Source organism: Cyanistes caeruleus, unplaced genomic scaffold (genome assembly GCF_971803275.1).
Source record: "Cyanistes caeruleus unplaced genomic scaffold, bCyaCae1.hap1.1 HAP1_SCAFFOLD_69, whole genome shotgun sequence".
Classification (NCBI taxonomy): domain Eukaryota; kingdom Metazoa; phylum Chordata; class Aves; order Passeriformes; family Paridae; genus Cyanistes; species Cyanistes caeruleus.
Window position 1 is genome coordinate 3,244,365 of NW_028255886.1, and position 26,391 is coordinate 3,270,755.

Genomic DNA, 26,391 nt, shown 5'->3' on the forward strand with positions numbered 1-26,391 from the left:
CATCACCTGGGCCTGGACCTCCTCCAGTGCCATGCCCAGGAAAAGAGGCAACCATCAAGAGCATCTCATGGGACAGAACACGACCAGGAATGTCAGCAGGCAAAACCAAGGTTTTGTTTGGCAATGACCCTTTGATGAAGTCAAAGATTTACAATCAGTCCCGTACAGTTTGGAGTACAGATGGGAGTACACTCGGGGGGTACAGCCAAGGCCATGAGGTCACAGCAGTCTCTGGGGTGACAGCAGGCTGAGGTGACAGCAGGCTCTGAGGTCACAGAGGTCCCAGAGCCCCGTGGTTGCACAGCACCACAAGGACCAAGCAGTCAGTCTTTGACCACGACTGTTGTGGCAGCAGCAGCGGCGGCAGCAGCGGTGCTGACATTGGGACAGCGGTGTCAGGACAGTGGTGGCAGCAAGAGCTGTGGGACTGGCAGTGGGCAAGGCACCATGGCCTTTGCTCTGCACCTCCTCCTCCTGCTCCTCCTGGCAGTGGCCCTGCCTGACAGGGCTGCCCAGGCTGCTCCATGGCAAGCACAGGGAGCAGGTGAGCCCACGGCCTGGCTTCCCTTTCCTGAGACAGCACTTCCTTCTCCCTGGGAAGCATTGGGGATGGTTTTCCCCAGGGCTTGAGGGAGGGTTTCCTCTGTGGGAGGGAGAGAGTCCCCAGGGACCCTGCGCTGATCCTGCTACCCCTCCAGGAATTTTGCACAGGGCCTGCAAAGCGGGTGTAGAGTGACCAGAGCCAGACTAGAGCTCCCCAGGCCCCTCTGCAGCTTTGGCCATGTCCATTGACATCTGGCTCCCACGGCCTTACCTGACCCCCTTGCAGTGCCCAGTTCCTTAAGGCAGAAGGGCATCCCATCTCACCATGGAATGATTCTGATCTGTGCTCCCTTCTAGATTGGGATCGTGCCATGGAGCATCTGGAAGCCCCGGGACATGACGGTTTGGGACCCATGGAGAATGCTGGAGGCAAGTTGTCAATGTCCCTTTCCGCACAGTATAATCAGTGTCAATGTGGCAAGAACTTACTCACGTGCCACTTCACTTAAGAATCTGAAGGCTGATGGATTCTGGAACCCTTGCTCTGCTCCGTTCTGGAGCCCTGAGTGATCCCACAGCATTGCTGTCAGTGGGAGGAAGGAGCATTTAACTATCAATCTTCTTCCACTGTGCAATGCCAGTGTCACTTTCCGTGTGCTCTGTGCAGCCACAGAGAAGAGCAGAGAGGAAGGGGCCAAGCCCAGGGCTGTGCCCCAGGGCTGGGCCTCGTGTGGCTCCTTTGCCAGCCCCAGGGAGCCTGACGATCTTCTACAGTGCCATGGGAACTCTTCTGTCCTGCCTTTCTTTGCAGCCAATCCTCTTGGTGAAGGTGATCTGGCTTCCCAACCCACATCCAGGACTGAGGCTCTTGGAGATGGTGAGGGTAGGTCAAGGCCTTTCCCCCTGGGAGAGCTGCCAGCTCAGAGCCCAAATCGCAGCCAGGGCAGCATCGCTGCAGGTGCCAGGACAGAGCCGTGCACGTGTGTGCCCTCGCCCTGCGTGATCCCCTCACCGCACCTGCGGCTCAGTGTCGCTCCGATTGGGAACGGCTTTAAAGAACGACAATGGACTCTCAAGGGAGTCACGACAGGAGAAATCTCAGTTTATTTCTTCAGCTCTGTCTTATAGACAGATACGTGGAAAGTACAGAAAGGAAACTCTTATTGGTTAACAAAGTACTACATCACCATCATTGGTCAGGGGCACTCTGCCCCCCTTGACTGTCTCTTGCAAGGAGAAACAACAGGTTGCAAAACAACACCTGCAAGGCTGTTTTAGTATCTCTGAGAATTGTTTTAATTCCTTCTCATGAATTTCCCAGGCTAGGCTTCAGTCAGGCCTGAGAGCTATGTGGCGTGCAATAACTACAGGCACTCTGGCTCAGATTTAGCATCCATAACTCACCTTTTTCGCTTAGGAAAAAAAAAAAAATAAAAAAGTACTGTGTTTGTAATTTTCTGTTGGGCCCTTCAGAAAAGGAACAAACACAGCACAAGAGGTTTCTTTTACTAGAAATTGGAATGGATGCTGATTTAGAATTAATTTAGAATTTTGGTTTATGTTTTTGTATTTAGGATTTGTTCTCCTTGCAAGGATTTGATGGTTGAGTCTAATATTTCTAATTCAGTGAATTAATACACACACTATACAAAACTATATACAACATTGTTAGTCTGTTCGAATTGACAGTCTAACATGTCAATAGAGTAGTTTGAAAGAACACTAAAGTGATAAAAACAATGCACAATGCAATTTATATGCAATTTGATCCCCTCTTCTTATCCCGCTTTTTTTTTTTTTTTCTTTTTTTTTTTTTTTCACATACAATTGAAGGATTTTTGAGGGATTTATAAAGTTTTCATGGTTGCTGTTATTGTTCATCGGGTTTGAACAGTAGTTCATGAATTTCAGGAAGGTTTAGGGAATTTGAAGTTACTATCTCTTCACGGCTGTTTGTCAGTTCTGTAAACACAAAATTTAAAAGATACAAAATGAGTGAGCAAATTTGGGTCCCGCAGGACGCTGGCACGGCTCAGGCCGCTGGAGTTGACAGACTTCGTCGAGGCATCTCCTCGGGTCGATGCAGAAGGTCCCGGTGGAGTGGCTCGCCGTTGTCTTTCTCTCCCCCCGCCACCTTTATGGGTGCGGGGGGGCCGCTGCTAGAGTTCAGATCGGGAGCGGAGCACGGCAAGCGCTCTCTTTCCCTCCCGCGCCTCCCTGCTGGAGTGCGGGGGGACCGTGAGGGCGAGCCGTCCCGCGCACGCGCGGGGAGAGTGAGGTCGCTGGCCCCCCCCGCCTGCGCTTTCTCGCCGGTGCTTTGGACGCGCGGGGGGGCCGATGCTTGCTACGGGCCTGGCCCCGGCCCCAGATTTGGGTTTGAGTTCGGGTTTTTCGGGGTTCTCGCGGCCGGCGGCGGCGGGCAGGCACAGGGGGAAGGCGAGGCTGCTGCTTTTCTTCTCCCCGCCGCTCCTCCGCCCGCGGTCGGCCGGCGGCCGGCCGGACCACAGCTGGTGGTGGCGGGCAGGCGCAGGGGGAACGCGGTCGCTGCCTCCCCTCCCCCCGCCGCGGCGGCGGCAGTGGCCCGCCGCGCTCTGGATCCGCGCTCGGCCTCTCCGGCGGCGGTGGCCCGCGCGCTGGGCGCGGGGGAGTTGAGCGCTGACTCTCTCCCCCTCCCCCACTGCGCCGACGGGCCGCAGCGGGGATGTCTGTGCTTTTGTTCGCGGCACAGAAGGAAGAAGCTGGGACAGCTCGGAGGCGCTGGAGAAAGCAGGTTCTGCGGCAGCCGGCGGTGGCGCTTTTGGCGCCGGCGGAGGCTCTGCGGGTGGCACGGGCGGAGGCGGGCAGTCTCCCGTTGGCAAAGCCCGCGCGCCCAGCTCCGCGGATGGCGGCCGCTCAAATCTCTCAGGAGAGGGAGATCTCTGAGCTGCGGGTTGCTCTCGCTCGCCGCTAAAGTCCTCCGAGAGTCTGGGCAGAGTTAAAAGTGCACTATGCAGCTCATCCACGGTTTCATCTCCCGGTCCCTTGTCTTGTACAAAGGAGGCACTCCCGGCATCTAAGTTTTTCCTCCCGGTTTCACTGTCCTCAGACTGGCTCTGTTTCAGCGCTTTAAAAAGCACTCCCCAGGTGGCTGCTAGGCTACACAAGCTGATATCTCCGTTCATGAATTTTGACCGTAAATGGTGCTCTATTGACAGCCAAAGTTCGAGATTAAAGGCATTGTCCATAGTTATATTAAAACCTTGCTCTTTAACCCACTGGAATAAATCACGCATGGCATCTTCAGAAACACTGAGTCCCATGCGGGGCAGGGCATCCTGCCATGCAAGGTAGACCAGCTGTTCATCAGCTGAAGTACAGTCCTTCATTATGAGGACTTTATCTTGGCGGCTCCGCGAATGCAGTAATGCAGACGCTAACGGCTCGGACCCGGGGTTTTTGAGCTCTGCTTCGCCAAGACGACCGTTCCAAACCCACTCACCGGCAGGCTCCACTATCCCGTTGGTTTCCAGAACCAGCTTCCTCTAGGAAAGCCCGGGAGAATTCCACTTACCCCTCTAGGAGGAAGGGCTGGCTTTTTCCCGCTCGCTGCTTACCCTCAGGGGATTAGCAGAAGTCACGTCGGTCACCTTCTGACCTCAGGGGTCGGCTGCACCACACGTCGGGCGGTCACCAGATGTCGCTCCGATTGGGAACGGCTTTAAAGAACGACAATGGACTCTCAAGGGAGTCACGACAGGAGAAATCTCAGTTTATTTCTTCAGCTCTGTCTTATAGACAGATACGTGGAAAGTACAGAAAGGAAACTCTTATTGGTTAACAAAGTACTACATCACCATCATTGGTCAGGGGCACTCTGCCCCCCTTGACTGTCTCTTGCAAGGAGAAACAACAGGTTGCAAAACAACACCTGCAAGGCTGTTTTAGTATCTCTGAGAATTGTTTTAATTCCTTCTCATGAATTTCCCAGGCTAGGCTTCAGTCAGGCCTGAGAGCTATGTGGCGTGCAATAACTACAGGCACTCTGGCTCAGATTTAGCATCCATAGCTCAGTGCTGCCTGTGCAGATCAGCAGACATGACTGAAGCTTCTGTGGCTGTTGAGTTACAGGTGTGTCTGCAGGGAGGACTTTCCAGGCTCCTGGGCTGGATGCTGCACACAAGCCCAGCTCCCGTAGCAGGGGTGAGTGTTGTGTCCTTGCTGATCCCACAAGCTGAACCCTGATATTTTAGGATCTATTCCTGGGAAATGGATATATATTTTTTTATAAGGTCCTCCAAGAGGAAAGAACAAAGCTACAGGACACCGGAAACCCCATGAGCCATCCAATACCATGCAGCAAATGCTGAAGGAAATGCTGCAGGGAGGACAAGGTGGGTCCATGTCCCTCAGCCTTCTCCTGACACTCAGCAGCCGGGGGCTTTCTCTGCACATCAGGACACACCGTGCCCAGCACAGCAGGAAGGGATCCATGGCAGCCTTGCTGCCCCACTGCTGCTTTCTTGGCCTGCAGGGCTGTTTCCCAGCCTGGCCTGGCTGCAGCTTCTCCCCAGCCTCTGCAGGAAGGCATTTGGCATCAGGTGACAGGGAGCCCAAACTGCATCGTGGGCCATGCACATCCTGAGATCCCCTGCAATTTCCTGGTCTTGGGCTAGATCAGGTTCTGGGGCTGTTTGGAGGAGGGAGGGCTCTGGCCAATCCCATAAGTTTATATGATTTCCTAATCCTTATGCATGACCTCGACTAGTATTGCATCATGATGACACCACTTCCCTGAAAAGGGAATGGTTCCATCTGATCCAGCTGTGGCTTTTCCTTTCTCCAGAGATGAACCCAAAGGCTGTGCTGAAGGCAGTGTTTCCCGGAGGAAGCAGTGGCTCATGGGCAGCCTCTGCTGCAGGAAGGGAGGCCATGCCAGGCACAGCCCCAGGAGGTAATTGCTGTGCCTCTGGGCCTGAACCCTGCTGAGGCTTGAGCTGTAAATATCTGCTGCTTGGCAGTGCCTGCCTTTCAGGGATTTTGCACAGAGCATGGAAAAGGTGTTGAGAGTGTCCAGGGCCAGCCTGGAGCTCCCCAGGCCCCTCTGCAGCTTTGGCCATGTCCATTGACATCTGGCTCCCATGGCCTTCCCCGACCCCCTTGCAGTGCCCAGTTCCCTAAGGCAGAAGGGGGTCCCAGCACACCATGGAATGGTTCTGATCTGTGCTCCCTTCTAGATTGGGATCGTGACATGGAGCATCTGAAAGCCCTGGCACATAATGGTTTGAGATCCATGGAGAATGCTGGAGGCAAGTTCTCAATGTCCATTTCCGCACAGAATTATCAGTGTGAGTGTGGCAAGAGCTCACTCTCATGCCATTTCCCTTAAGAATCTGAAGGCTGATGGATTCTGGAAACTTCGCTCTGCTCCGTTCTGGAGCCCTGAGTGATCCCACAGCATTGCTGTCAGTGGGAGGAAGGAGCATTTAACTATCATTCTTCTTCCACTGTGCAATGCCAGTGTCACTTTCCGTGTGCTCTGTGCAGCTACAAAGAAGATCAGAGAGGAAGGGGCCGGGCCCAGGGCTGTGCCCCAGGGCTGGGCCTCGTGTGGCTCCTTTGCCAGCCCCAGGGAGACTGAGCTGCTCCTGTTGCTGCTGCCAAGCCCTGGCCCTGCCTGGGGCGCAGTTCAGAGCTGCTGGCAGCTCCTGGGAGGCCTTTCTCCCCTGACTGCCATGCAAGGGGCTTCTTCTATCCCAGTGTGGGCCCACTGCAGGCACCTTGTCCCCCTGCTCCTGCTCCTGAGTGGAAGGCAGAGAGGAGGGAGTGCCTTGGAGGGCACCAGTCACCCAGGTGCACTCACTGCTACTCTGGACTGATGGAGAAATTGAACTACTTTCCATTAAGGTCCTCCAAGATGGAAGAACAAAGAGATAGAAGACAAGAATTCCCTGGAGGCATCCCACCTTCTGGACAGGATGCTGAGTGATCTGGAGAGACGCCGTGGTGGGTTCATGTCCCTCAGCCTTCTCCTGACACTCAGCAGCTGGGGGCTTTCTCTGCACATCAGGACACACCGTGCCCAGCACAGCAGGAAGGGATCCATGGCAGCCTTGCTGCCCCGCTGCTGCTTTCATGGCCTGCAGGGCTGTTTCCCAGCCTGGCCTGGCTGCAGCTTCTCCCCAGTCCCTGTAGGAAGGCATTTGGCATCAGATGACAGGGAGCCCAAATTGCAGCATGGGCCATGCACACCCTGAGATCCTCTGAAATTTCCTGGTCTTGGGCTAGATCAGGTGTAGCGGCTGTTTGGAGGAGGGAGGGCCCTGGCCCAGCCCCAATAACCTGGATATTTTCCTGACCCTTATCCATGCCTTTAACAAGTATTGCCTCCTGAAGATACCACCTCCCCTAATGGTGAACAGTTCTATCTTATCCAGCTGTCCCTTTTCCTTTCTCAAGTGCTGGAGCAGATGTTTGTGCAGATGATGGCATATGCTAGAGGAAGGAATGGCCCTGTGCCAGCTCCTGTTGCAGGAAAGGAGGAAATGCCAAGCCCAGGCACAGGAGGTAATTGCTGTGCTGGGCTCTCCCTCGGCAGGGCTGTGTGCCAGCAGCTCTTCCCTCAGGGCCTGCATGGCCCGGCAGCAGCCAAAGCTGGAGGTGCCGTGGCTTCCAGGCCTCTGGAGCTCGTTCCCAGCCCCTGGGAATCGGGACTTGTGCACCAACATCTCTCCCCCTGCAGCTGCTCCTGGAGCTGGCCCTAAGCATCCAGAGGCCCAAGACACAGGAGCAGCCCCGAGTGGGAGCCCTGCCGTGAGCCCAGGGCCACAGCCAGCCCTGGCTCCCAACTGGGCAGGGGCTGCACTGGCCCCTTACAGGGCCTGGCTCTGTCCCCTTGGGCTGGGGGAGCTGTCACAGAGCAGGGAGGGTCAGGGGTGGCAGTGGCTGCTCAGGGATGGGTTGGCCTGTGTCCCTGGAAGGAGCCACTGCCCAAGCAGCTGTGCTGTCCCAGGCTCTGCTCTCGGCCTTCTGGGCTTTGTTGGGTGGCACAGCCTGTGCCAAGGGGTGGCAAGGTGCCTGCAGGCCCCAGCTCTGGGGGAAACAGAGAATGTCCTGGCCGTATCCACCGTGCTGCCAGCTCAGCAATGGAGCACAGCACAGGCTCACGCTGCCCATTGCTCCCACAGATGCACTTGGCAAGTCCAATATAAATGCTGAGAATCCACCGAGCACCCCAAGAGTGTTCTGCCTGCAGGATGTGCGCAAGTCCTGCATGATAGGCACAGCAGTGACACTGTTCACAGTGCCACTTTCCATGGTCCTGTGCTATGTTGGATTCCAGTGGTGGAAGGACAAGAAACGGTAAGTTGTTGTTCATCTCCACCCTCCAGCTTCTTGAAAGGCTGCTCATAGTCAGGAAACATTCCCAGTGAGGCTGCTGTGCACTTGTGGGTAATCAGTGGTTGCCCAAATAACTCTGCTGAGAGTTCTGCTGCTGCCCAGGCCTTTCATTGGCCTCTTAATTGCTGGGCCTTGTCCTGGGGAGCCTGCTGGGGCTGCAGCCAGTGCTGGCTCCCACTGAGGCTGCCTGGCCAAGAGCAGCCCCAGGAGCAGCAGGCAGAGGCAAAGCAAGGTGGGCAGGAGAAAGAGCGGGGACGAGATTGCCCTTGAAAAGCAGAGGTGCTCTGGGGCCCGCTCCTGGCCAGGGACCCTGCCCAGAGCCATCCCCTGCTTGCTTGGGGCCTTGAGGGGCAGCTGTCCAGCTGGGCCAAGCTGTGCCAGCAGCTCCAGCCGTGCTGGGGAGCCTTGGCCGCTCTGGGCCCTGCTGTACAGGAGGGTCCCTGAGTGCCCATGGCAGCTGGGGGCCTCAGCCACCTCCTCTCTCCACAGTCACCCTGCTGCAGCTCCAGCATACCAGCCAAGAAGGTGTGATTCTCCCTTGCCCCCAGGGAGCCCAGAGACTGCCTCGTTCGACAGCTCTCAGATGTGGCCTCAGATGCAGGAGTCGACCTGGAAAGCAGAGCACCAGCACTCCGTGCCTCCCCCACGGCCCCCCAGCCCAGCTGTGAAGAGGAAGCCCCCTGAGATTCCCCCACCTCCTCCCCTCCCAAGCCGGCCACCCTGGTCCAGCTAGGACTGAAAGTGGGACAACCATGGCAGGGCTTGGGCCACCAGCAGCTTGGGGCATCTGCTCTTGGCTTCAAATAACACATTACCTGTGGATAACAGCCAGAGGCACTTTTCCTACTCTTTTACCTTCAGTGGGAAGGGCTGAAGATTCTTCCCATGCCCTGTCTTATCCCTTTTGATTTTCATACAGCTGAGTGCTGGCTGAACCTTTACAAAGAACTTTATTTATTTACACTTCATGTTTTACCCCACCTAGCAAGGAAAAAAAATAAAAATAAAAGATTTCTTCAGTTTAGACTTCATTTTTAATGTGGTTGGGCCACTCAAATTTTGAGCAATTAATTTTCCATGGTGCCTCTTCCCTTTTCCTTCCTATCTACAAAAAGTTCATCTGGACATGAAAATCAACAGCATTACTGAGATTCACCTCAAAGCCCAGAGGAGAATCTCACACAAAATATTCTCCCTGTATACTGCACAACAAGAAATATTCAGAGGAAAATACCGTGGCAGCTGAGGCTCCTGGAACTCCCAGAATCCTGAGCCTGCAGAAGAGGCAAACAGCCCTGGCAGAGGCTGAGGGGAATTCTCCTCAGACTCCTCAGAAAGTGTGTCACTTCAGGAGGGGAAAGCTTTTAAACCTTTGCCTTACCTTCCTCCTGTGCTAAAATGTAAGGTTCCTCCTGAGAAAATACTGAGCTACAAACAATTCTCCATTCCTCAACAAAGCTACTCAGGTGCTCAACTTACAGAGCAAAACTAAATGTGGTCAGAAATTTCCCATCAAAGCCCATTTGCAGAGAAACCCCACCATATGTGAGCAAATATTTACTAGCACTTCAGTTCACTCAAAGGATTGCCCCTTTTTTTTCCCCGAGAGAATATTAGAACCATTTGCTCTTGACAGGACTCCTTGGATGGCCCCAGATCTGGCTCCTCACCACGCCCTGCCTGAGCTGTTCATGCAGCCAGGCAGCACCACCTGACTTTGCCACCCTTTTCAGGCCTTGGGCACAGCTGGTGCCACGGTCCCCTCTGGTGACACAGTCCCCTCTGGTGCCACAGTCCCCTCTGGTACCACGGTCCCCTCCTGGCTCATGGTGTGTCCCTGCTGCTGGAGGAGCCCTGCTCGTGCTGCTGTGTTCAACAAGGCCAGTGCTACTTCCCAGTCAAAGAGACACTAAAGTCACTGCTTTGGCCAGCTCATTGGAATGAGTTCAACACTTCCTCACCTCTATCACAGATAAAAACCCACATACTCCTAAAACCCACATACCAGCAGCATAAAGTCACCTCATCTACAGAGGTGAGGAGGCCTGAGCAAACAGAAGATCGGCTTTCTAGCACATTGGGTTTTTAATTTAGTGGAAGCACTCAGTTGTGCACAAGCCTTATTTGTCAAACTGGACTGTGCAATGCTATTCTCTTGCTCGTATTAAAGAGGAGCCAGGGAGAAATTAGCTAAGAAACCAGAAACACTTGAGGCTCAGGCCTGGCACACAAATAGAGCAGGGTGGCACCTGCCCACTTTTCCTGCATCCCTTTTCCTGACAGACAAAGGCGGACGCGGCTCCACTGTGGGCACCGTGGAAAGGCTTATGATCTGTGCTCCCGTCTAGATTGATATCAGAACATGGATTATCTGGAAGCCCTGGCACATGACAGTTTGAGATCCATGGAGAATGCTGGAGGCAAGTTCTCAATGTCCCTTTCCACGTAGAACAATGAGTGTCAATGTGGCAAGAGCTCACTCACATGCCACCGCCTCTTGAAGATGCCACCTCCTGTAATGGTTAACAGTTCTATTGTTGTGATGTCTGCTTTGTTTGAATGGTTTCTCCAATTATTCCCCTAAGTCATTGGTTTGCTCCTAGTTTGTATCCTCCTACCCACCTATCAATCCAACCTGCCTCAAGCCCAGCCCTTGTTTTCTCATGTTCCCCATCTGTCATTACACCCATTTGTCAGTCTTCCCTTAGGCCAGCCTCCTACCTGAACCGCCCCTCTGGAAATCCCCTAATCTCCAATTCCCCACTGGCCCATGTGACCCACTCTGCTCCCCTTGTTTCCCCTATTGTATTGTTGAATGGAACCTTCCACTCCTCCCATAGTTTCTTCCGATTGGTTAAAATTTTGTACCCTCCCTCTGGCCTCCCCCATATAAAAACCCACACTTAGTTGTGTTCTTGGTCTTCAGTCCCTGGATGCTCCAGTGGAGTAAAAGCCTTTGGAACCCATACTGGAGATCTCCTCCTCATCCTGGTCTCCACCGTGCGCCTACCAATATCCTTGTGCCGTGGAGCATTTGCTCTAAGCCGCACCTTGGGTCACCCCGCTCCCGAGTGTCACGATCCGCTAACACAAGTGGGAGTCATGAGAGGTTCGTTTGATCTCAGATTGCAAAAAGGACACCAAAGGATTTCAGTTTAAATCACAACAGCAGTAATGCGTCTTTATTTTAGTGCCAGCAACAAGGGTGATGCGATAGAGGACAGGGAGAGAGAGAGGGAGAGAGGGATAAAGAGGCAAAATGCAAGGAGAAAAAAAGGGGGGGGTGGGGTTATAGCTACCAACGGACAAGACAGGGTCGCCGGTGTCTTCTTCCATGGAGACATCTCTCTCAAAGAAAGTAACTTGGAAAAGTCATTTTTACAGTCTGTTTCAAAGCAAGGGGCAGCTGGCCAAGAGGTGGGGAAATTCCTCGGCTATTTTGATGAGACCCCTTGCTCTGGGAAGCAGGTGTAAGGTACAGAACAGGCTGCTCCTTACAAGTCCCTGCTCACCAGCAGGAATGAAGGCAGTGTACCTTGACAGCACAGCAAGCACTCCTGCAAACAATCACCTGGCAAGCTTCCACCTCAACCAGGCCAGAACCCCTGCACAAAGTCCCTTGGTGTCTTCAGGGTCTCGGTCTCTGTTCTTGCAATGGTTATGAGGCAGATGAGGGAAACTGGACCGTTTCTTACAGGCCTCTGCCCATGTTTAGAGTTTGAACACTCCATCTCTCCATATTTTCTAATGAATTAAAGGGGATATTTTAGTGTATCATAGTCCATGTCCATGGCCTTACCAAAAGAACTTTCAGCCCCAATACTAAGGCATCTCCTCATCCTCCTTTCATCTGGGACTTGACTCCTTCTTTACTGACTTTGGCGTCTTCATGTTGTCTTCTACATGTCCTCACTCTGTCCTTTTCTCTCACCCAAGGGGAGGATCGAGGTCTGCAGGTCTCATCTGTGCACTGAAATAGTTAATATCTCACCCAGGCCTGCAAATGATCATGATGGTTTTTGCCTGGTCCAAAAGCAGTCACAGTGATGAATTTCAGGCTGCCCTGGAGCTGTGCAAAGATCTCAGGGGGCCCGGCCAGAACAGTCGTGGCTATTCTGCCCACATGGCTGGTCCCAGGCCCCTGCTTCCTTCAATTTCAGCTGCGGGCCGATGGCTTCCCCTCCCTGTGCCCGGCAGCCGCTGGGGCCGCGCGGGCTGTGGTGAAGGGGGCCTGGCGGAGCCTGGCTCGGTGCAGGCCAGGGTGGAGCAGGGCCGGCCTGACTAGCACCCAGTTAACTCTTCACAGCTGGAAACAACAGAGAGCTTTCCTCGGCTTGACTGTCTTTAAAATGTGGATTTCACAGAGGAGAATCCAGCTTCTAAATGGTTTCATAGGTTGTCAATTCTCAGAGCCAGCCAGCTATTGGTTTTGCTAAGCACAGAGGAAGCTCTTAGCAGCCCCCTCCTAGAAAAAGCATTTGCATGGGTGGCTTCTTCCCTCCTCACCAACTATCGACTAATACAAACCAGCACAGACACTCACGGTGGAACAGGAAGCAATTTTGAAGCAATTGTTTTAAAGCAAAATCAGTTATTGCACAGAGATTGATGTTACTCCCCCACACCACTGGAGAGACACAGTGACTCCACCACCTCCCCTCTGGCCAGCCCATTCCAATTCCCAATCAGCCTTTCTGTGAAGAACTCCTTCCTATTGTGAAAAACGAGGTTCACTCACTTAATAAATTATAAAAGGTTTAATATAAACAAAAAGACAATTAGGAGACAAAGACAATAAAGCAAAGGGTTAAAACAGCCAGGGTATCCTGGTGCGTTGCCAGGAACACACCTGATATCTTTGGAACACTCCCATTCTGCTGGGGGGTTTTAATGCATATTCATATTTTTCCAAAAAGTATTTTTCATGTCTACGCCCTGAATCTGCCTTTTTAGAGCATGTGTCTTACAGATTTTATTTCCCTTTAGCACATTTTTATTTGGTCTGGGCTTCCTTCTTCTGCAGGTGGTCAGTGTTGATAGCAGCCTGGGCCCCATCATTTGTTTCCTGGAGGTTATCTTGCTTTGCACAGACAGGACATTGCCCTAACGTCCAAAATTCTTCTTGACCTATGCCTAAAACTTGCTAGCAGGAGAAAAAGACATTGCAAAAGCATAGAACATACAGCATTCATCTTAATACTTGCAAAAGCCAGTATCGCAACATGGATTTATAACAAGGTACCCTTTATTGTCCACTGTATTTTTGATCTAGTAGTAGCTCTTTTTGTTTTGTCCTATGTACTAAGTGGTCTGTTTAAAGTCTGATGTCTGTTAATCCTTTGTCAATTCAATAAAGAATTCATTTTATAATAAACCCAATCAGCCATTCTTAAGAACTTGTGAATGAGTGACATTTGGGGTGCAGGCTGCCTCAAAATGAGCTGCTGCCACAAAGCTGAGACAAAGGCAGAACTTGTCTAAACTTGTCTCCATTTGTAACAGCAGAGCCCAAACAGAGGCGGAGGAAGAAGGAGCAGGAGCTGTTTTGTGGCCATGCCCAAGAGAGACTGGAAGGATGCCCTCCCTCTGGTCTCACTTGCTTGGCTTTCTGACAGGCTCTGAGGCAGGGGCTGCAGTTCCTCAGTTGTGGGGCCCAGAACCAAAGCCGGGATCCCGGCACTGCCTGACAGTGCTCCGGACGCCGGCACGGTTGTGCGTCCGAGTCTCGGCCACTGTGCTGCTGCTTCATTTGCTCTTAGACACACCCACAGCTCCCTGTTAAGCCCAGATGCTCTCTGGTTCTGCCCTCTTCCTGATCCTGAGCAGGGATGGAGCATTACTGTGCTTTCAGGAAGCTATTCTTGAAAGCCTCAGGCATTCTAAGCTCCTTTGCTGTCTGTGGATGCTTGACACAGAACCCCACACAGTGGGGTTCAGGACATACTCAGCTTGGCTCTTCCAAAATCCAAGGCTCAGGGTGCTCAGCAAGACCTTTAACTCCACAATGTTGTGGAACTGGACCTTCAGCACAGGGACCTATCCAGCCTGATCTGCGCTCGTTCCGCTGCATCTCTGAACAAAACACAGTGCAGAAGAGAACAGCAGGAGGGGCCCGTGTGTCTCAGGGCTCAGGATTTGTGTCACAGAACTCCAGAATTGTGACCCTTCAGCTCCACATAGATGCAGGTTAAGTGAAAAAGCCAAACTGTTTATTGCTGGAAGGCAAAGCAAAGGGATGAGCTGAGAGGCAAAAAAGGGGGTGGCACAGTCTGAGGGCTGGGGGGATGGAGCTGTCAAAAGGGAGGGAGAGTGGAAGGGAAAAAGAAGGAGTGGGCAGTGTCTGAGGGCTGCAGGGAGGGAACTATCTACAGGCAGGGAGAGGCCTGAAGCCACATGAGCTTCCCACAGGCTCAGCTGTGCCAATCATTAGCTGTGCCTGGAGCTCCAGCTGGTCTCTTCTGGTGTCAAGGTGTTCTCATCTTCCATGGTATCTGGAGGTCTTAAATGAACACTGTTTCTTCTGAGCCAGCAGATGAGTGTACTTCTGCAGCTCTTTCACTGAATATCAGTTGAACTACTATGTTTGTCTGGGAAGGGCTGTCATTCCTCCTCAGGGCTTAAAAGGCTGGAAGAGAGAGGAACAGAGCCACAATCAGAGCCTGCATCAGTGGGAATCCTAGGAGAATGTCCTGCCAAGGCCATCCCAGCCTGCTCTTGCCAGTTACAAGAGGAGAGTGGCCAACGGGATCAGCTGCAAGGTCCTGGTCACGAATCCACACCCGCCAAACCCCCCGCCCCACGTCCCTGAAATCTCTCTGTGCTCTGCCCTCACCACCCCTTGTCCACACAGGGAGCAAAGCCCTCAGTGGCCAGGGCAGAGACTGCAGCTCCCCCCGCCAGCCCCCACGGACAGCACTCACTCACCCTTACTGAAGGCCTAGAGCTCTTCCTGCTGCCCCCTCATTGGCACCTCGACCATCTCTGGGAACACAGAGCCTGTCAGGGCCCCAGCGGCACAGCTCCCTGCCAGCGGCGCTGCCAGCCCTGGGGCCACACGCCCTCCCGCCCCCGGCAGGGCTCAGTCCGGGCCCTTGCCGCATCCTGACTCAGCCCAAGGGCACGGCTGCCAGAGGCCGGCAGCAGCCCCGAGGGCAGCCGGGGCTCCAGGGCGCCGGGCCCGGATGCCGGGGCAGCAGCCGGGGCTGGGGCTGAGCTGCGGCGGGGCGGGGAGGGAGCCCAGCCAGGTTCGTGGCTCACCGATGAACCTGATGGCCGCCGCTCGCAGGGACTCCTGTGGGCTCTGCAGGTACGGCAGGGCCCGGCGCAGGTGCTCAGCTGCTCGCCTCTCGTCCTGTGCCAGCTGCAGAGAGCGGCAGGAGGGAAGGGTTGGCGCGGGCTGTGCCCCTCGGTCGGGCACTGCCTGCGGCCAGCCCCGGCCTCCCGTGCCCGCCCAGCCCTGAGGCCCGGCCAGCAGCCGCTGGCGCCGGGCTCTGGAGGGGGCAGAGGGCCGGGTGCTGCCTGGGGAGCCGCGGTGCCGACCCGGCCCACAGCCCCAGTGGGCCAGGGCGAAACAGAGAAATTAGGAATTAGGAATCATTTATAAAAATTGCCTTGAGTAAAAGAAGGGGCTACAAAACCCGTGTGAAATGCTGACTGCTCCCATAAGAGCAGGAAGAGAATTAAGACTGCAGGATGAGATAAAGAGCTAGAATACGTAAACAGGATGCAAGCATAAATGCACCATAGGATGAGGGGGGTTCCTTGGATTCTTTTGGACCCCTAAGCCACAAGAAATGGAAAGAGAGGGTTCAAAAGAACTGAAAGGAGCATGCACAAAAAGACAAGGTGAAAAGTTCAGCTGCAGGAAAATTGCTGACTTCAGCCCTAAAGACCCCCAGGCGACCACCAGAGTGACCAACAAGGAGCAGTGCGCAGCTGCAAATAGGCGTGGAACTAATTTTAGTATGAAGCAGGGAAAGGCAGGGTTAGCAAATGAATATGTATTAGGCATACTGTGTAACCCTGGTTTGTAGAGAATAAAAAGGGAGAAACAAGTCTCCAAGGTGTGCATGCTTTTGGAGGAGATATCCCCCATGCACCTCAGCACTGAATAAATTCATACCTACTCTCATAACTACTCTGTGAGTTATAGAGTTTTTCTATCCGCATACCAAGGGCTCCATTGGCACCCGGCTCGGGGCCACGGGAGGCTGGAGAAGAACGTGTGCGGCCCAGGGAAGGGGGCGGTGTGTGCGGCGCAGGCTGGCGCCCCTGGGTGCGGCACTGGGCAGGGGCACAGATGCCAGCACCACACACTGAGTGCTGGGGCCAAGGGTCTTCTCCAGGCTGAGGCTGGGGCTTCCAGGCTGTACTTACCAGACACTCTGCAAAGTTCGACAGCTGCTCCTTCTTCATCAGCTGCTTGAGATTCCTCCTCTTTAGGAACTCGGCCACACGAATCAGCGTTTTCCGAGAGGCCTGGAGAGCAGCAGAGATGCAGAGATGGCAATGCAGCCAAGGGCACAGGACTCTTGTCTGGGTGACAGGGCCCAGAGGAGGCTGCAGCCTGGGAGGTTCTAGGGCATGAGGAAGCCAATGCCCCTCCCAGGGATGCACCAGCATCACACAAAACCTGACCTTCGCCACATGCTGGTTCTCATCATAGCAGTGGATGAAGAGGGGAATCAGGCTCTGGCTTAAAATCTTCTCCATGGGCTTTTTTCCCTCATCCATTACCAAGTCCATCATGTTGAAGAAGAGGTCAAGGGAGAGCAGCTGCACATGGCTGTGGTCCTGAAGGAAGAGAAAAAGAACTTAATACCAATTACTCCAGGCTCACCTGGGTGAAGGCCCAAATATCTGTCAAGCACAAAGTTTTGTACAGCAGCCAGTGCTCGTGTACAGAGCCTTACATGGTCAAAGAGCAGCAGGAGTGCCTCAGCCAGCTTTGGGGCAGTGGTACTGGATATCAGAATGTCTTTGTTCTTGAGCATATTAGTGAACACATGGAGGGTCATGCCAAGCACATCTCTGTCTGCATCACCCAGCAGCTCCAGAAGGCTTTGAGACAGGCTGCACATTCTTATGGCCTGTGTGGGAAACAAGGCTGTGATGAGAAGCCATGAACGGCCCTGGCACTGCAACCCCACTCTGCTGCCGCCGGGCCCAGAGGCCAAAGGGCTGTCCCAAAGCACTCAGGCAGGTGAGGCAGGAGAGCTGGGAGCAGTTGCCTCAGCTCCTGAAGCCCAGCCAGCACAAGGAGCTGCTTTCCCCAGCACAGCTTCAGCCACTGCCCTGTCCTCACCATCGAGGGATCCTTGCTGAGCACCATGAGGCCTCTGAGTGCCAGGCGACGCCTCTGCCTGCACTCATTCTGCAGGTGCATTGACATGATCTCCAGGATGCTGTCACCACATTCACGCAAGTCCAGGCAATCCAGGACCTGAAAGGCACAGGGCAGTGACAGGGGACCCAGCTGGCAGGAGCCTGGAACCACACAGGGCTGGGTCCAGGCAGCAGCACAGGGAGCAGGCACTGTCCCAGGCAGCTGTGGCAGCTGCTGCAAGGGCAGAGAGCTGAGAGGCAGGTCAGTGAGGTAGTGCTGGCCATCAAGCTCACCTCCACAAGGAATGGCAGGAAGGGCAGATCCCAGCATGGCTCCTCCCTGCTGAGCAGCCGGAGCAGGCGGAGTGCAATCCCAGAACATAAGGATAGGGAGGCACCGTGCATCTCCCTGGAAGAGGGGAAAAAGGCACCAAGACCCTGAGGTGGGGAGGGCAAACCTCTCCTAGGAATGACTCACTGAGGTCTGGTCTTTCCTCAGCATCCCTGGAGGGACTGTGGGTACTTTGGGAGGTGGCTCCTTCTGGGCATCCTCTCCCGGCCTTTTCCAGTCTGCTCAGCCGTCCCTCAGTGACCCTCTGGCCCAGGACCACAGGGACTGTGGGGGACACCTCAGGCACCGGGCACAAAAGCTGGAGGTAGCGGGGAGAAGGGGGTCTCACCTGGCCAACAGACCCACGGCATAGTGCTGGGTGTCAGCACAGAGCAGCGTGTCCCAGCCACGCTTGCGCTCCATAGCCATCAACTCACTATCATAGTGCAAACAGCAGAGCAGAGCCTTCATGGCCTGCACTGCAAACCTGTGTGCAGAGCAAAGCCCAGGTCACACTGGGAAAACTGGCAGTGTCTACAAAGGCATGGGAAGGACAGGAGGACTGGCACCTGTTGGGGTTGCTGGGAAGGCGGTGTTCCTCCTGGCATGCTCTCCAGAAGATGTCAACTTCCACTGGTGGCATCTGCTGGGTGGTGATGACAACATGGAACAGCAGAGCCACAAACAGGCGGGCGGAATAAAGGATCATGGCCTCGTGGCACTCAGGCACTTGGATAATCACCCAGAGCACCAGAGTTGCCTGCAAAAGAAGCACCCAAAGACAGTGCTCAGTGCTGAGGTGTCCATGGGGCAGGGCCCAAGGGGAGACGCAGGGGGAGCAGCGGGCCCGGTGTCCCTTGAGCCTTCCCCTAGCCCAGGTTTCAGCCCAGCACTCGCAGAGGCAGGGAGAGGGTGGAGAGCTGCTGGAGAGGTGATCTGGGACTGAGCAAGGGCCCATAAACTCACAGCCAGGGAAAAAACAGTCTTGTTGTCCCCATTGGAGGTGCACATGCTGTGCAGAGGCCAATCCTCCATCACACAGAGCAGTATTGCCAGCACCTTCTCCATTGTTGGTCCCGACGTGGCGATAGTTCTCCACATCATTGCAGCAGCTCTGTGGGATCAGAGCTCTGTATCAGGGGTGTCTCAGTCATAGCACCATGACCTATGCAGCTGTGGGAGCCCAAGTGACAAAGCCCCAGTGCCCTGAGGGGCAGGGAGGGAACATTGGCAGCAGCCTGGAGAAACAGAGGGGCCCAAGGCTCCTGGACCTCTCTGCCTGTTGGGCAGAGCCCATTGGACAGGCTGTGCAGGGCAATGGGCCCTAAAGGCTGGTGAGCCCTGAGCTCTCAAGGCACGTGGGCCCCATACCTGTCACATGATGGGGCACAGCGCAGGAGGGTCAGCACCACATCAACAGGGTGTTTTTCAGCCAGCTTCAGAATGTTCGTGGCCAGCCTGGCACCCACAGTGACATGGGACGTGAGACTCTGGTGAATGTTTTTCACCATGACTGGCACCTGGAGAAGGCATGGGAAAGACTTGGAGCACTGTAAAAGGGATCAGCTTCCCCAGCTTCCCCCAAGAAGTGCTTCCCTTCCCACCACACTGTGCTGGCCTGAAAGGCTGAGGGGGCCCAGTGGCCATGGCTTGAGGGGACACACGACCCTGGGAGGCCTCCAACCCTAGCCCCAGTCTGGGTACCTGCTGAGAAGCAAATCCTCTCTCCTCAAAGAAATCTGTAGAGGGAGCATGAATAATTGTGGGAGTGGGCATGGTGTCAGTATTTGCGATGTCCTGAGCCACTCCAGTGTCAGCGTTTGTGGTGGCCACGTCCTCAGTCACTTCTATGTCAGCCTTTGCCCTGTGATCATTCATTGCACTGTCAAAGTCTTCTGAGCACTCAGCCAAATCTGGGCTGGTTTCAGTCTTTGTCATGCCCTGAGTCTCTTCATTGACAGTGTCTGTGATGGCCACACCAGTGCTGGACTTGGTGATGGCCATGTCCTCAGTCACTTCCACGTCAGTCCTTGGCCTGTGATCATTCATTGCACTGTCAGAGTCTTCTGAGTGCTCAGCCAAATCAGGGCTGGTTTCAGTCTTTGTCAGGCCCTGAGTCTCTCCACTGATAGTGTCTGTGATGGCCACATCCTCAGTCATTGACATGAGAAAAGCCTCTTCCCAGTTTTCAGTCACTCCGGTGTCAAACTTTTCTGAGAGCTCAGATGAATCTGGGCTGACATCAGGCTCTGCCTGGAGCTCGGTCAGCCCAGAGTCAGGCTTGGCTGTGCTCTCAGTTGCTGTGGTACTGCTCTTTCTGCGCTGAATGGGCACAAACTTCCGGAACATCTGCAGGAGAACAAAGAGAAGCTAGGCATGTTCCATGGAGTGCTAAAAGTGCAGTTCTCAGCTGAGCAGTGACAGCAGGCCCAGCCCAGGTGGGGATGGCTGCAGGTACCTTCAGCGTTCTGCGGAAGCGGCCACGGGAGGGGTCCTGCTCTTGGGTCCGGTCCATGGCTGCATCTGGCAAAGAGCGAGTGCAGCCAGAGCTGAGGGGCTGTGGGAGAGGCTGGAGAACACAGCCCAGCCGTGCACTCCCCAGGCAGGGACAGCCCTGGGATGTGCCAGGGGATGGAGCAGGGCTGCTGTGGGGGGTGGGGCAGCCCTGGCCCCTCTTCCATTCTGTCTGTGGGCATGTCCAAAGCAGGTGGGATGGGATGGGGCCAAGCTGGCTGCAGCCATCAGCCCTGTGGCCCAGCTCTGCCACTCACCATCCTGCAGTGGCTGGAACTGCTCCGGCTCTTCAGGCTGTTGTGCTGGAGCAGCTCCAGTGTCCTTCTTCCTTTTCCCCCTGACCACTTTGAAGAGGCTGAGGAATCTGCCTGCCATGCTAGAGTCTGGCCTTGAGGGCACCTTAAAGAGAGATGCCTTGGGAAAACTCTGGGTCAACAAATCCTGCAGTTGTGCCTTGAAGACACCTGCGGTAGAGATGCTGCAGGAAGACTACAGGACAGCAAGTCCTGCAGTCTGGTCTTGAGGGCTCCTGCCACAATGACAGGAGACTCCTCTTAAATGATTCTGGTCACCGAGTCCCACAGTCTCACCTTGAGGGCACAGGCCAGAAGGATGGCAGATGCCTCAGGAAAGCTCTGGGTTACCAAGTCCCACAGTCCGGCCTTGCAGACACCTGCAAAAGAAAAGCCTCGGGAAGGCCACGGCCACCGAGTCCCGCAGTCTTTCCACAAGGTCACCTGTAGGAGTAAAGCCTCGGAAAAGCTCCAGGTCAGACACAAATGAGTGCGCTGTGTGGGGGCTCCTCACAGCACCACTCTGGCGCGTCCTGTCCTGTCGCATGCACCGAGCACTGTGGTGTGGCCCTGTCACCGCCAGGTCCTATGTCACCATGTGTCACAAAGGGCCCTTTGACACCCTGTCCATTTCCATCCCATGGTGACCGTGCTGCGCCGTGTCACAAAGGGCCCTTGCACACACTGCCCTCTGCCCTGGGGCAGCCCCCATCCCCCCCTAAGTGGCCCAGGTTGGAAGGAATCCCTTGCCCAAAGTGTCTAAGACAGCCCAACAGGATATTTGGAACGCCTCAAACCATCAGCAAATGTTGTCCTGCTCTGCAGGCTCAGGGCAGCAGAAGGAGCCCCCAGGGCTGCCGATGCAGCCACAGATGGAAGGGTAGAAGCTGGTACGGCCTTCTTGGGACACGTCCTGTCTGGTGACCATTCTAAACTTGCAGGTGTGACACAGACATGGAACGTGTGGGCCAGGGCACAAATGCTGCTCTGAACCCTGGGGCCTGGCCAGCACTGAAATCAGCAGGTGTGGCAGAGTCCCCACCGAGGCAGACCTGCCACCCCACCCGAGCCCTGGCAGTGCTGGTGCCCATCTCCTGCCCCAGAGACCTGTGCCTCTGAGGGGCTTCTGTGCCAGAGGGCAGCCAAAGCCCATGTGCATTGGGGGCTGGGCTCCTTCCTGCAGGAAGCTCCTGGAGCTACTGCTGCCCACTTGCTATCTGTCAGATGATGTTGCTCCTTCCTGGAATGAGGTTTTCCATGGAAGGGGTTTGCAGTAGCACAAAAACACCATCAGCTGCTGAGTTTCCTAGGATGGTTTGATTGTACGGAGGCACTGTCACATTTCAGTCTGATCTTCGGTCTGTTTTTCTGGGAGAAACATTAGCCCACTCTCTGATGTTCAAGGCTTCAGTTGCTGCCTGTCTGTCTGTGTGCAGCTGGTACAAGGCAGACATTTTCCCCAGACACAAAAAGTCCTGCCTGGACAATCACAGAGCTACATCTTTTTTTAATTTTAACTTTTTAAAATTTTTCCAGAGCCTGCTGGCTGTGTTCAAGGTTTTCTCCCAGTTTTCTCCCAGGTGCACATTCTCCAGAAATTGTGCTTTTACATCCTTTTGCATTTATTAAATTTACCGGCAATGACCAGTCAATCAAAACCCTGGGAAAACATGAACTTCAGGTTGAACCCAGGCAAAATATTTATCTCCCACATCTGAAGCCATGAACTGCCAAGTACTGTCCCTGCTGTCACACCCTGTCTCCTGTAAGTGTGCTGATGCCATTTCAAAGGGGTTGCAAATGAGAAGTTTTAATATTTTTGTAGTTTCCGCATTGGCATTAAAATCCTTGATTAGAAAAATCACATGTCAAAATTTCTAGGATTCTTCCATACCAAAGCTGTCATTTTCACCCTGGATTTTAGAGTGTCTGAACAGTCACACAAGGTTTTAGTATTAGACATTAAAGAAAAAATCTTTGCTGTTTGGCTATATCTTTACATCAGCATGTAGTCCTGATGATTACTTTAGGCAGGAGCAGCGAACACAAGAATGAGCCAAACAAGCTATTCCTGTGTTCTCATGTCCTGTGCAGCAGTAACTGGGAATTCAAGAATGGATTCAGGAGGCAATGGGTGCACAGGGAACCACAAAGACTTGGGGATGCTGAAATGGACCAGCCTGGTGCCTGTGCCCAGGCTGCACCGGGCTGAGTCCAACTGGACGATCTAACAATGGTTGAATGGACACACCATGGGCCACTGGAGACTCCTGCTCCTAATTCTGTGAGCTACAATATTCATTTGTGATTCACCAGATGATTTTTTCATCTTTGCTTGAAATCCAGGAGAAGAAAAGGTCAACATGGAGAAGTGTTCTTCCAGTTCTAGTGACAGTTGTGTCTGCACACCACCTGTGCCCATGGCAGGGTGGTTGGAACTGGATGATGTTTATGATACTTTGCAACACAAAGTGCTCTGGAATTCTGTGGTTCCCCAAGTGGAGAGCAAAACTGAGCCGTGTAAGTCCCTGCTTTTTTTCAGTGCCTGCTGCTTCTTCCTTAGTTCTAAGCAAGTCCAGGGTTTAGTTTCAGAGCTGACGCCTCTGTCATTAAGATGCCTTCACAGAAGAGAGGGAGGACAGGTGTGGCACAAGGCTTGAACCTCATCAGTGTCTCTCTCTCACGATGGCACCAATGCCGCTGCCTTGGGACACCTGAGTGTGGAAGGGGAGCCCACCCTCAAGCACGGCCATCCAAGTCAGTCACGGGCACAGGCTGCAGCTGAAGCTGCCAAGTGTTGCTGTGAGGCTGCAAGTGAAGAGAAAGCCATTGTGGCCAATTCTGCTGAAGCCTTTTGCCAAGCCAAAGGCAGCTGTGCCCACAGCCTCCCCCTGTTTGGCACTCGGCTGCTGCGGACGCCTCACTGTGCAGGTGCCGATGTTCGGGGTGCTGCTGTTCCTGTGCCCACTCTGCTGCTGTTTCTGTGGCTCCAGAGCCTCTTCAGCAGCAGCGACTCTGCAGCCCTGCTCGAGGAGACATCGCCACCCTCCCCATGGTGGCAGCAGCTCTGTGGGCCCCGAGCTCTGTGTCAGGGGGGCCTCGGTCACAGCACCGTGGCCTGGGCAGCCGTGAGGGCCTGGGCTGGTGGCCAGCCCTGCCTCTGCCCACTGCCCCTTCCTGGAGGCACCCAGTGGCCGTGGCCTGGAAGCACCCCCCTGCCTTCCATGTCCCCAGCCAGCCCAGCCTGGGCACCTTAGGCTGTCCCCACCCTCCTGGAGGGGTGGTGTCCCAGCCCTGAGGGCTTCTGCTGCAGGCCTGGGAGACATTTTGTGGAAGCACTGGAGCAGCTGGGTGTCAGGAACAAGGCGGCTGCCCGGGGGCTGCTTATGGCCTCTGACACCCAATTCCTCAGGTCTTCCCACCACCCCAGCCCCTCAGGGGCCTCCTGTCCCCTTGGAGCCTCCAGCCTCCACACATCCCCCTCACGCCTTCCCATGGTTTTGTCCCGTCTGGGCCTCCACAGCCCCTCATCCATTTACAGCCTCCCAGTGCCCTGTTCCCTCAGCGTCTCCCCCAGCCTGGCCCAGCAGCAGCGCTGCAGCCCCACAGGAGCTCCAGAGGAGCTGGATCAAGAGGCACCTGGGAGCCCTCAGCAACCCAGCCAGCACCACACAGGCAGCAGGACACAGATGGCGCTTCCTGGATGGGACAGGGCTTGTGCCTTCCGCAGAACCACCAAAAGCCAAGGGGCTTCTGGCCATTTTCCCTGCACCACGGCATGCCCTGACAGGTTGCTGAGCACAAGCACCCATTTCCGTCTCTTCCCGTATGCCCTGCACACCCTGGGCAACAAAAGAAAGATCTTAGGACTCTGTGTATTATAACATATCCTGTATTTACTGTATGTATATTCCCTATGTAGGGAAATACTTTAATAGAGTAAAAGCATGATATTTTAGTAAAAGCCTGTCTGCACAACCCAGCTTTTAATTCAGGTGACAATATTAAAGGCAGTGTCCTTGAAACTCTCCTGGAACAGTGAGAATAAAGAAAAACAATGGCATGGTGTACATGCAAAAGAATGTAAACAATATGTGTTAACCAATAGTAGCTTGTTAAGCCCCGCGAACCCTGTCAGACCCTACAAAAGTGTGCTAAAGATAGAAATAAACAATGTTCACTATACCTCTATGAGGACTCAGTGAATAGTCTGAACAGTTTTCCATTGGCCTATTGGACCAAAATGTTATATATTTCTGTGCAGAGAAGAAACTCTGACTTCCACAAGCTATGGCTGACTTGTTGCTCCTCTACTAATCTCATGCCTTGAGACTGATATCTTATCGAACTATTTGAGCAATAAATCATCTCAAAGGATAGTGGTCTCATCCCTCATTTTTCATCTTGCCACCAAACGCACACTGGAGATGTCTGGGGCCATTCATCATTTCTCTGCTCTCCAGCACTGAGGCAATGCACTCTGGCTACAGCTCTGAGCTCATGCCCATGGCAACCACTCCTGGCAGTGGGGCTTCATGGAGCTGCTCTCAGGAACCCCCTAAGACTTGGGGAGTGCCCCAAAACCACCTCAGAATCATAAGATACCCCCAAATCTCTGCAGGAACTTGGAATATCCAAAAACTCACTCAGTAATGGGCTCCCCCTTTGTTCATTATCCCCAAACTTTGACTGTCTCATTGCAGACCCCACCCCACCTCCCCAGTCCCAATCCCAACCCATCCCATCCCTGCTTGACATCAAGACCCCCTTCCCAAGCCCTATTTCCCCCATTTCACACCTCCCAAACTCCATCACATCCATCCTGCCCCACCCAATGCCCATCTCACCCCTCCTGATTTGCATCCCACTTGGCCCAATCCCCTTCCAATCCCATTCCACCTGATGCCTTCAGAAGGCTGACCTAGAACAGAGGCTAGACAAAGTTAAGAATAAAGTTTATTAAAGGCCTTAAAGGAGACACCTTGGGCAGTACAAGAGCCTGGCCAAAAGTACACCCAAGATGGAGCAAAAATGGTCACAAAAATGGACAACTGATCACAAGGTCTCACATTTTTAGAAGTTGAGGTCCATCACCATACTTGGGTTCATGGTCCAATTACAGCTTCAGATGACGAAGCCCTGTCCTTCTTCTTTTCTCTCTTCAGTCCACCCTGGTTTATGCTTTTGGGCCTGAAACTTGTAACAACTGCCCTTAGTATCAAGCTAGAAAAGGAATTGTTTTGTCTACCTCCTCTGTGAAGAGAGCTCACCAACACTTAATATGAAGTTCAAAACTACAAACCTAGGCAGCGCAGAATATGAAAAATATGAAAGCTAAAACTTAAGGCATTACACCCTGAGGACCTGTGGAATCCAGTAATTGTGGGTGGGAATGAATATTTTTTGGGGGGCATTGAGTGGTTTTGAGGTGACAGATCAAACTCTCTCATCTCCTTGAGTGGCAAAAGATGGAGACAAATACACCAAATAACCCCCAAAACCCTCCCATGTACCTCCCCGAATCCCAGATTCCCTTGAAGCACTAGTAAAAAGTGAGGTTTTAGATGCCTTTGATGAATCTGTTGATTGTTACTCCAATTTTGTAAATTTTAAAGGGATGAAGATGAATCAAAGGAATATTAGAGCCAAAACAAAATCACCACCAACACACTGTCTTCCCAATGCAGATCACGGGAAACGTGGGTCATCAGGGCTCTGCCCAGCGTGGGGCCTCCCATAGGGGATGGAGCTGGAGCAGCACATGAAGCTCTTCCTTCACTCGGGGCACTCACAGGGCTTCCCTTAGTGGTGCCTCTGTTGGTGTCTGGCCCAGCTACAGCTCTTGGAGAAGCTCTTCCCACACTGGGGACACTCATAGGGCCTCTCCCCATTGTGGATGCGCCAGTGCCTGAAGAGGTGGGAGCTTTGCTTGAAGCCCTTCCCGCACTCTGGGCAGCGGAAGGGCCTCTCCTCTGTGTGAATCCGCTGGTGCTAGAGGAGACTGGAGCT

The 26,391-nt window shown here is 53.9% G+C and overlaps 2 protein-coding genes across 4 annotated transcripts; one reads left to right on the plus strand and one right to left on the minus strand.

The window, feature by feature from the left end:
• The first annotated feature begins 284 nt into the window (after positions 1-284).
• Positions 285-8,939, plus strand: LOC111942338 (uncharacterized). Its single transcript, XM_086872667.1, has 11 exons — positions 285-544; positions 901-972; positions 1,355-1,426; positions 4,651-4,722; positions 4,812-4,913; positions 5,366-5,473; positions 5,757-5,828; positions 6,427-6,525; positions 6,979-7,086; positions 7,707-7,881; positions 8,410-8,939. The coding sequence occupies exons 1-11, from the start codon at positions 448-450 to the stop codon at positions 8,651-8,653; spliced, it is 1,221 nt and encodes a 406-aa protein (XP_086728793.1). The 5' UTR covers positions 285-447; the 3' UTR covers positions 8,654-8,939.
• Positions 8,940-14,107: 5,168 nt separating this feature from the next.
• On the minus strand, positions 14,108-20,985 carry LOC147647072 (maestro heat-like repeat-containing protein family member 7). 3 transcript variants are annotated; one of them, XM_086872655.1, is made up of 16 exons: positions 20,680-20,985; positions 20,347-20,488; positions 20,034-20,098; positions 19,280-19,924; positions 18,947-19,095; positions 18,542-18,689; positions 18,145-18,335; positions 17,925-18,062; positions 17,539-17,653; positions 17,225-17,362; positions 16,833-17,009; positions 16,558-16,713; positions 16,297-16,398; positions 15,178-15,280; positions 14,845-14,901; positions 14,108-14,545 (listed from the first exon to the last, which is right to left on the minus strand). In XM_086872655.1, the coding sequence occupies exons 2-15, from the start codon at positions 20,462-20,464 to the stop codon at positions 14,858-14,860; spliced, it is 2,289 nt and encodes a 762-aa protein (XP_086728781.1). In that variant the 5' UTR covers positions 20,465-20,488; positions 20,680-20,985; the 3' UTR covers positions 14,108-14,545; positions 14,845-14,857. The 3 variants fall into 3 exon arrangements, with proteins under 3 accessions (XP_086728781.1, XP_086728782.1, XP_086728783.1); XM_086872656.1 differs by having other exon boundaries at positions 20,347-20,503; XM_086872657.1 differs by having other exon boundaries at positions 20,347-20,513; positions 20,680-20,978.
• Positions 20,986-26,391: the final 5,406 nt, after the last annotated feature.

Excerpts from the sequence above, each read along its gene's own strand:
- LOC111942338 (XM_086872667.1), top strand. The coding sequence starts at position 448 with ATGGCCTTTGCTCTGCACCTCCTCCTCCTGCTCCTCCTGGCAGTGGCC. Across the intron at positions 5,474-5,756 it reads GCCAGGCACAGCCCCAGGAG|ATTGGGATCGTGACATGGAG; the intron begins GTAATTGCTGTG and ends GCTCCCTTCTAG. Across the intron at positions 7,882-8,409 it reads TGGTGGAAGGACAAGAAACG|TCACCCTGCTGCAGCTCCAG; the intron begins GTAAGTTGTTGT and ends CTCTCTCCACAG.
- LOC147647072 (XM_086872655.1), bottom strand. The coding sequence starts at position 20,464 with ATGGCAGGCAGATTCCTCAGCCTCTTCAAAGTGGTCAGGGGGAAAAGG. Across the intron at positions 18,063-18,144 it reads CTTCCCAGCAACCCCAACAG|GTTTGCAGTGCAGGCCATGA; the intron begins GTGCCAGTCCTC and ends CTCTGCACACAG. Across the intron at positions 17,010-17,224 it reads TCAGCAAGGATCCCTCGATG|GCCATAAGAATGTGCAGCCT; the intron begins GTGAGGACAGGG and ends TTTCCCACACAG.